Source organism: Tupaia chinensis, unplaced genomic scaffold, assembly GCF_000334495.1.
Source record: "Tupaia chinensis unplaced genomic scaffold, TupChi_1.0 Scaffold000159_1, whole genome shotgun sequence".
NCBI lineage: Eukaryota > Metazoa > Chordata > Mammalia > Scandentia > Tupaiidae > Tupaia > Tupaia belangeri.
In genome coordinates, this window is record NW_006159630.1 from 1,027,142 (window position 1) to 1,036,449 (window position 9,308).

The 9,308-nt window shown below is 63.6% G+C and overlaps 1 protein-coding gene across 1 annotated transcript in view; it reads right to left on the reverse strand.

The window, feature by feature from the left end:
* Nucleotides 1-159: 159 nt before the first annotated feature.
* The window catches only part of HGS (hepatocyte growth factor-regulated tyrosine kinase substrate), a 13,600-nt gene continuing 4,451 nt past the window's right edge, over nt 160-9,308 (reverse strand). Inside the window, exons 7-22 of the mRNA XM_027770827.1 lie at nt 8,858-8,926; nt 8,128-8,252; nt 6,964-7,042; nt 6,795-6,893; nt 6,566-6,661; nt 5,898-5,936; nt 5,683-5,826; nt 5,535-5,594; nt 4,811-5,024; nt 4,539-4,711; nt 4,332-4,472; nt 4,042-4,219; nt 1,259-1,392; nt 1,062-1,181; nt 804-890; nt 160-572 (exon numbers count right to left, since the gene is read on the reverse strand). Coding sequence (XP_027626628.1) covers nt 462-572; nt 804-890; nt 1,062-1,181; nt 1,259-1,392; nt 4,042-4,219; nt 4,332-4,472; nt 4,539-4,711; nt 4,811-5,024; nt 5,535-5,594; nt 5,683-5,826; nt 5,898-5,936; nt 6,566-6,661; nt 6,795-6,893; nt 6,964-7,042; nt 8,128-8,252; nt 8,858-8,926 — 1,869 coding nt within the window. The 3' untranslated portion in view covers nt 160-461. The remainder of the gene's footprint in view (nt 573-803; nt 891-1,061; nt 1,182-1,258; nt 1,393-4,041; nt 4,220-4,331; nt 4,473-4,538; nt 4,712-4,810; nt 5,025-5,534; nt 5,595-5,682; nt 5,827-5,897; nt 5,937-6,565; nt 6,662-6,794; nt 6,894-6,963; nt 7,043-8,127; nt 8,253-8,857; nt 8,927-9,308) is intronic.

Genomic DNA, 9,308 nt, shown 5'->3' on the forward strand with positions numbered 1-9,308 from the left:
AACCCCGCCGTCCGGAGACGCGCCCCCCGCCACCCCTCTCCAGGCCTGCCTGCGGGCATGGCCCGCACCCCCACCCCGTGCCGCCTGAGCCGAGCACCCACCGCGGCACACGGTGAAACGCGGAGCCGCCCACTCCCGCCATCCCCGAGCACGCACTCCTGACACTTTGAAATTATTTTATTGTAGCAGTTCCTTCTGGGTCACTGGAGAGGAGAGATCGGAAGCGGAGAAGCTGGAGATGCAGGCGCGCCCTCCACTGTGCAGGCCACGCCTGCGCGGGGCTGCCCCTCCAGCCACCTTCGCCCGGAGGATGTCCTACCCCCTCCCTCCCCGAGGCCAGCCCTGGGGAAAGAAGGCGGGCCACAGAGAAGGCCGGGCAGGAGGCGGAGGCGAGGGCACAGGGGACGGGGCGGCGAGCCAGGGGTCGTAGTGTCACTGTGGGCTGCCAGCTCCTGCCTGCCTCAGTCGAAGGAGATGAGCTGGGCTTCGCTGCCCGGCGCTGGGGGTCCCTGTGCGGGTGACGGCTGCGCCACCACGGGCTGTGGCTGGGCAGGGCCGCCGGAGGGCGCCATCTGCGTGGGAGAAGCAAGCGGCTGGGGGGTCCTCCCTAGGCCTCCACACCCACTAGGGGGCTAGTCTGGAACAGCCGACCCCAGCAGGGCGGCCAAGTGCCCAGCGCATGTGCGCTGCCTTGCTGGCCACGCGTGGACCCGGCTCTGCCTTTAAGGTGTCCATGTCCCGCGCCCAGGCGTAAACTGGTCTTCCCCAAAGAACACCAGGACAGTCCCCACACACAGGCTCACCTGCTGGTACATGGGCTGCTGTCCCGCGAGGTAGGGCTGCTGGGGCGGCAGGGCTGCGTCCTGGCTGGGGAGGGCAGTCAGGAGGTTCTGCGGGAATGAAGCAGACAGCCAGGAAGCCACCCTGTGCCTGGACAGGGCTCTTTCTGGCTTGGAAAAATGCCAGCGGACACCAGAAAAAGAGGTGGCCCATGCACCCAGCAGCGCCAGCCTGGCTCCTCCCTGGCCTGTGTACCCCCACAGGCCTGGCGCCTTCCTCACCTGCATGTTGTAAGGCTGGTAGCCCATGGAGACTGCCTGGCTCCCCACGAAGCCCATGGTGCCTGACTGTGGAGGCTGGGACATGGCCGGGAGGCTCTGTGGGGGCTGGGACGCCACGTTCTACAGAAAGAGGGGTGCAATGGGGGCAAGGCTGGTGGGCCCACACAGGGGGCTGCTCGCCTGGAGGCCTGGCATACCTGGTAGCCTGGTGTGGGAGTGGGCTGGTAGGACGAGTAGGCAGGGCTGGCAGTGGGCCCGGCCTGGGCCTGGGGGGTGGTCTGTGGCCCGGTGGCCCCCGAGGGGTACATGTAGGCGCTCACCATGCTGGGATCTGTGACAGAGGAGACAGGTAAGACCCTTTGCCCAAGGGCCTCGTGGGTGGAGAGGAGGGCCTCCAAGTACTGGTGGGTGTGGCTTTCAGAATCAAGGTTGCATTTAGTCTCAGGGGACAAAAATGACAATACACGAGCCAAGACCGGGAAGGAGCCCTCCCACAGAATGAAGTCAGGAAGGGAGACCCAGGTGAAGGCGGATCACAGTGAGGGGTGGGCCATGCTGAGCCCACAGCTTCTACACCTGGGACCTGCACTCGGTCTTCTGAGGGGCTGCTGGGACAGCACCCCTGACAGCCCTGTTGGGGTCATCCCAGAAAGCAGAGGTGTAGGAACCAGCAGTTAGTGTAAGGGCTATGTCGCTGGACTCCCATGTAGTCATCCCTGGTTCCGGTCCTGGATCCGGCAGCTTAAACTCACTCTGGGCGCGTGTGCGTGTGTGCCCAAGATCCCAGAGGAGAATGGAGAAGGGATTGTGGCGTGGCCATCCCCCCTGGGGGGTGATTTCTCATTTTCTGTCTCTCTGGCGAGTGCACATGCCCCATAGCAAAAACCTCAGCAACAACAACAAAAAAGAGCAGAGGTGCACATACTGCCAGTGACAGGTCCGGTGGCCTGAGGAAGGGCACAGGAGGGAGAACTGACACACAGGCGAGATGCTGGGGTGGGCACCAGACTCAGCACATGTGCGAGCCGGCTGGCCACACCTGCTGACGGGGACTAGGAGCCAGAAACAGCCCAGTTCTCAGGCTCAAGCATGATCTCCCCACGGGACCAGAGTAGGTCTGGCAGTTGGCTGTGTGGTTCGAATCCTGGCCCTAGCAGTTTGAGAACGAGGCTGGGCCTTAGGTGAGTACACACTGCAAGTCACCGGCAGAACCAGCAAACAGGACACTGCGGTGTGACCACATCTTCTGGGGGTGCTCTCTGAGAAGCACATGCACCATCTAGCAATTGAGATTTTTTAAATAGGAGGCAGCAGATGGCATAGCAGTTATGTAACTGGACTCCCATGAAGCTGACCCTGCTTTGAATTCCAGACCTGGTGGCTTCAAACTCACACCAGGCACGTGTGTGTGTGTGCATGCCCAAGGTCCCAGGAGAGAGAAGGGACTGTGGCGTGGCCAGCCCCTTCTCTCTCCTCCTGGGGGTGACTTCTTGCTTTCTGTCTCTGATGAGCACACACACCTTATAGCAAAAATCTTTGCCCTGAAAAAAAAAAAAAAACATAAAAGGGAGGCCCAGCAGGCGGTGCTGTGGTTAAGGCCCTGGACTTCCGCGTGGTGGACCGTGGTTCACCCGGCAGCTTGAGACTCACAGGGCACACGTGCACACGTGCAGGCCCGAGGTCCAGAGAGGAGAGAGGTGGGACTGCTCTGTGGCCACCCCTCCTAGCAAGTGGTTTCTCTTTCTTTCTGTCTCTCCCCAGGAAGCACATGCACCCTATAAAAAGAAAAAGCTCTCAAAACATTTTTCCTTCAGGACCAGCAGTTGGTATAATGGACAGTCGCTGGACTACCATGCAGTCAACTGTGGTTAGAGTCCCAGACCTGGTGGCTTAACTCATGCTGGTCGCATGTGCGTGCATATCCAAGATGCCATGAGAAGGGATTGCGGCGTGGCCATCCCCCCAGGGGGTGATTTCTCGCTTTCTGTCTGTCTCTTTCTGTTGACTGCACGTGCCCAACAGCAAAAACCTTTCTAAACAAAACAAAACAAAACAAAACAAAATTTTTTTTCTTTAAATAAAAAGGGAAACCAGCAGGCGGCATGGTAGTTAAAGCATGCTGGACACTCCCACATGGCTGACCACGCTTCGAGTCCTGGACACAGTGGCTTACTTTCCCACTTTCTCTGATCAAATTAAAATAAATGAATAAATAAATGATTAATTAAAAAATCCTCTCAAAATAAATAAATAAAAATAGAAAAGAACCAAGACTCTTGGGAATAGCAGACCCAGAGCAGGGAGATGAAAGGGACACAGAAGTTCCAACTGGACCGAGTTAAAGCAACAAAGAGAGACGGCAGGCGGGTGTCAGACAGGAAGCCGGCTGTGAGGGCCAGGGCCACAGCTAGGCCACGTGTGCATCAGTGGAGCAGTGATGGACTGAGGCAGACGTGGCTTGGACGCAGTAGGCGGGCAAACCGTAGGACGGCCCAGGGCACCTGCTACCCAAAGCCTCTCCCTGAGGACACTTGCTGACTGCAAAGGACAAGACGCAGCTTGACAGACAGCAGGCGCCCGGCAGGGCTCAGCCTCTCGGCCAGCGATGGGACAAGGGGACAAGAGCGCCTCCCACCTGATGTGCACAGTCCACACCTCTGCGGGATGCAGCCCCACCCATGCTGTTCCAGTTCCAACCACAGTGCACCCAGACGGTCATGGAGCGGAGAGCAAGCTGGTGGTAGGCAGGGCCTTGTGGACACAGCCACGGCAAACCCTGGCATAGGCGAGGCCCGCTGGCCCTCTTGGGTAGTCTGACAGGAAGGAGACCGTGCCAAGTACGCAGTATCAGGCGGGGAGAACCCCCATTGGGTGTGTGCTCGCGTCTGGGGAACACGAGGGCTGTGGATCTTCTCATGACCTTTCTGAGTCGGGCAGAAATGAACCCAAGAGGAGATAAAAGGCGGGGGTCCCACGTTACCTGCGGTGGTGCCGGGCATGCTGGGGTAGGGGCTGGCAGCAGCTGGGGCCGGCGGGCTCATGTACACGCCATGCATGGGGGAGCCCTCCACAGAGCCTGCAGGGCTGAAGGTGCCTGGGAAGGTGCTTGGGCCAGATGGCTGGTACAGCACGCCCCCGGCAGCGGGCACGGCCTGCAGCTGGAGAGAAACACAGCTGTGAGAGCCGGGCCTAACCGGGACACCGGGCAGAGTGCATAGGCAGCACACCCGGGCACAGAGCAGAGGGTGGGGTGTGCGGGCAGGCGCATGCCTGGGCGTAGGGCAGGGGGAAGGCGGGCATCTGGGCACGCATCTGCACGGTCTGCTTCTGCTGCTCCAGGCGCATCTGCCGCTCCTTCTCCTGCTCCTGCAGGCGCTGGATGGCCAGCTGCCGCTGCACCTCCAGGTACTCCTGTGTGACAGCAATGTCAGCAGCTGTGCCCACCGCCCCACACCCTGCGCCCGGCCCGGTCTGCACCTGCTTCTTCTGCCGCATGATTTCCAACTTCTGGGCCAGCTGGATCTGGCGCTGGCGCTCAGCCTCCTCGGCCGCCCGGCGGAGCTTCTCCCGGTGCTCTTCGCGCAGTGCACTCAGGGCCCCCCGGGCGTCACGGATCTGCGCCAGCTTGTCCTGTAGCCCCTCATAGTACACTGTAGGCAGGCGGTAGAGAGCATGAGGACAGGCAGAGCCCCGCCGCTCTGTGCCCAGCCGTCCCGACCGGCCCGCACCCGCCGCGCACGGGCACCCACGCCTGCGCTCATCCAGCTGGTTGAGCAGCTCCAGAAGCCGCGGGTGCATGCCGTCGATGGACTGGAAGAGCGAGAGCACGGCCGAGTCGTTGGTGATGCTGCGGCCACGCAGATGGTTGCTCTTCATGCGGTTGACGAAGGTGGTGACCGCGTTCTGCAGCGCCTTCAGGAACTGCTCGTGGCTCTCCTCCGGCTCCCCATTCTGGTACTGTTGCTGTGGGCAGGTGGGGCCCTGAGCAGGAACACCCGACAGGCGCAGCAGCCCACCTGCAAAGGGCCAGGTGGGGCCCAGGGCCCTGCGCCCTGCTCAGACCTGGAGGGGACAACTGGCACGGCCCTCACACAGCTCCAAGGGGCGGGCGCTGTAGTGGGCATGCCCATGTTCCGAGGAAACGAGGTGCCCAGGGGTTGGGTCCCTGCCCACGGGCGTGGTACGGGTCGGGAGGAAGCAGGGTCAAAGCCCTCTCCCCCACGTAGCAGGTCCCTCTGCCTCTTTGAGCAGAGCAAACATGGGAGGCTCAGGACAGGCTGGCTGCTCTGGAATGTTGGGGTCCACATGGGATCCCCAGAGGGCCCTGAACCCTAGCTCACAGCCCAGCCAGGACAAGCTCTGATAGGAAGCCTGTACGGGTACAGCAGACACCCCTGCTCTGGTATGACCCTGGCTCCGGACAGGTGGCTGTGCAGTCAAGCTCCCTCCCTGGCCTGAAAAGTCGCAGCTTACCTCGCTGAAGGGGCCAGTGGTGGGGGGGACGGGCTGAGGGTCCGTCTCTGAGAGGGAGGTCTGCAAAAGACCAGAGTGCGAGTGGGGCCTCAGCCCATCCTGAACCACAACCCAGGGACTGTGGTCGAGAGCAGTGGTGACCCCTCACCTCCACCATGCTGGTGGGGGCTGCAAGTCCCTCCCCGGGCTGGGCGGCTGACTCTGAGAGGGGCACAGGTGCAGATGGCGTGGGGCTCTTCCGGGCTTCCTCCTGCTTCTTCTCCCAGTAGTTGCGGTTCAGGTACCGAGCGAGCTGCACAGCCAAGGGGGTGGTTAGCGGCGGCCACGAGGCAGTGCTGGCGCACCCACACGCAGCGCCCTTACCTCGGGGTCGATGTCCTCAGCCAGAGGTGCAGACGAGTTCTGGGGAGATGGGTGGTCTGAGGCATCACAGGCCGAGAAGCCACAACCACGTCCCCACCGTCATTCAGCCGGGACCCGTGGCAGAGTATCCGAGAGGCTGGCCGGAGCCACAGCCCTCAGCCTGGCATGCACTGCCCTCACGTGCCGGGTGCCAGAGCCAGCACCTTCCCTCTTGGTGACACGGTTTAAGGGCCTGGAAAGGCCCAAGGTGGCCATGCCCCTAAGGCTTCGACTTCGCTGACTGGGGCACAGGTGGCACCAGCCAGCGACAGCAGCCCCTGGGCCTCATACAGCTGGCACAGCCCCAGAAGGGCAGCAGCTGGCAGCTTGGCTGGACTCTGGGCCTGGAGTCTGCCAGCCCTGTTCTGGGCCCACCCCCACGACAGGCCACGACCCACCAGTTCTGAGAGCAGGGGAAGGCCAGGGAGCTGAGGGCGGAGGGCTGGGGGGGGCCCCGGCTGAGACCAGGTTTCAGCAAACAGTCTCCAGCCTGACCATGGCCACAGTCCCCAGGAAAGCTCTATCAGGAGGGCCGAGAGTGGACTGCTAAACTGTGAGCTCTCTGCCCATAGGACAGGGTGGAGCCCTCCCAGTCCACAGGAAGGGCCCAAGCCGGAGGGCAGACTCACCACGGGTGAGGAGTACAGGCCACTGGCAGGGGGCGCCGACGAGGCCACGGGCGTAGGCTCTGCCTTGGGGTACCCCGTGTAGGAGGACTTCTGTCTCTGAAGCAGAACCCAGCGGGGTGTCGTCAGGGAGCAGATGGCTCAGGGTGAGAGGGGGAGCCTCCACTCTGGCCCCACAGCCAACACTGCAGGGGCACTCCGGCCCCCATGGAGGACTGGCCCGTCTGCTCACCAGCCTCTCTTTCTCCTCGGCCTCCGACTGTGACAGTGCCAAGGCCAGCTGCAGCTCCTCCTCTTCCTGCAGGGCTGTCTCATCCCTCTTGGGGGGCAGCTGAGGACAGGTGGAGCTGGGTGAGGACGGGCCGCGGGGGGAGGTGGCACAGGGTGCGAGGGCTGGTTACCTGGGACTGCTGCGACAGAGGGCTGGTCAGGTACTCTGGGGGCAGCTCAGCGGTGGAGGCTGCCTTTCCCTCCGCTTTCCTGAGGGCAAGCCAGAACACTGCAGGTGACCGCACCATCCCCGCAGGACTCTAACCCACAGGCCGCAGGGGCCCAACCAAGCGGCCCTCCAGGAGACAACGGCTGGGCTGCAGTCTGAGCCCTGGCCTGCCCGGGAGAGGGAGCCCTGAGTGCCCTGCTGGCAGGGAGCAGGCGAGGCCCCCCGAAGCACCCAGGGCTGACCTGAGCGCTTTTGCTCCAACCCGAGAAGGCACCAGAGAGGCGGCGGCACTTTCTGCAGTCACAGGGCCAGGCTCTCTGGTGCTCTACACAGGCTGCCGGGGACTGCAGGGTCCCACAGCCTCTGAGGGCCATGCTCTGCTGACCCTGGTTTTCAACCCAGACATGTTGGGAGAAAACCCAGACCTGTCTCAGAGCCCAGAGGGCAGAGGGAGAGCCCCGTGGCAGAGGCTGGGACGCTGCTGCGGGGCCCTGGAGCAGGCCCCGGCACTCGCCTGTGGGCCACCACCACCTCACCACAGACTCCAGATGGGATGCCCCAGGGGACACGGCACCACTCCTGAGGCGCTCGCCAGATGCAGAGCCTGACCCAGAGCCGGGGACCTGCACACAGGCCCAGGTCGGGACACGGCAGCTACCACGACTTGGACATCCCAGAAACGACCAGACCACCAAAGACAAAGGGACGACCAGAGCAGCGCAGGGCAAGCCTGGACACACCCTGCAGGGCTGAGGGTCTGCACAATGGTGGCGGCGTGAACTGGCACCGCCCTGCACCGCTGCCCAACCGCCCTGCACTGCGAGGTGAGCAGCCCTCCTCCTCGGCAGTGCACACGAAGTGCGTGGACACGGCGCGTGCCACTCACAGATGTCCAGGGCATAGCAGGGTACGGGGGCACTCGCCAGAAACTGGGGTGCCCAGAGAGGAGCGCACCACATCCCGTCTCCGGGGAGTCGGTGCCCACGGCCTGCAACGCCAAACCAGCAGACCGAGCCCCTGGCCTGCCACAGCTGGCGCAGGCCCGACACCTGGGCCGGGTGGGGGGCAGCCCCGGGAGAGCGCCCTCCCCCACCCCGCGGCGGCACACTCACACTCGTACACTCACTTGTTGAGCTGCTCATAGCAGGGCTCGCACACGCGCACCTCCTTCTCGATGCCGAACTTGGGGATGGTAGAGTACTTGGAGGAGCACTTGCCGCAGAAGATCTGGCCGCACGCCCGGCAGTGGTGCTGGGAGGGGAGACAGTCCGTCACGGGAGGGCAGAGGGCACAGGGTCCCGGGACCACCCTGCGGGAGGCTCCGCTCAACCACCGTGGGGGCAAGGAAGGTGAGCAGTGAGAAAGGACGGCCCACCCTCGTGGACCCAGAGACAGAGCTGCTGTGGCTACAGGGCGTGCTCGGCCCTGGGGACGCCACACCCACCCTCGCGGACCCAGAGACAGAGCTGCTGTGGCTACAGGGCGTGCTCGGCCCTGGGGACGCCCACACCCACCCTCGGCAGCCCCAAGGGGTCACAGCCCAGACAAGCCATGTCACTGGCAGAAACGGGCTACCCGGCCAGGGCAAGCCAGCAGGTGACCCGGCTAGGACAGCAGCCTGGGCTCAGAGGGCCCCGGCACTAGTGGGAGCCGGCCTGCCCTCGGCTGGTGGCACCGCCATGCACCTTGCACTCTTGCCCAGCTGCCTGCGGATGGAAGGTGGAGGAAGACTAGCCGCTGGGGCTGCCCTGGGCCACCAGGGCCATGGGGCACTCAGAGGCCTGCATCTGCCTGGCTGTGAAGACAGCAGGGCCAGGGGTGGAGCAGAGCCCCAGGGACCCGGGGCAGGTACTCACCTTGCGAGTTACCACCCCAAACTGCACCCTGCACCGGTGGCATTCCTCGGCATCCACCCAGTCGGGGGCCTGGGGAGTGGGTAGGGTCAGGACCATGTGGCTACCCTCGCCGAGCTCCCGTGGTAGAGAGCTAGAGGGGACCCGGCTGGGCAGGCCTGTCCCTCCCAGGGCACTAAGCTGAGAGGCCTGGGTCACGCCACCCCCTCCACATGGACTTGGTTTCTGGCCACAACCTAACGCCAGGACTCCCCAGCACAGGGACCCGACTGCAGCCCTGACACCTCGGGTCACAGTTCCGCCTCAACCTGTGGCTGTGGCTGCAGGCTCTACTCCACAACTGCCTGGCAGTCTAACCTCTGGCTGTCTGGGCTCCCCCACCCCCAGGTCAGACCCCTGAGGCCGCTCTGCTTCAGAACCGCCCGACTGCGGCTGGGGCCCCCGGCACACGCTC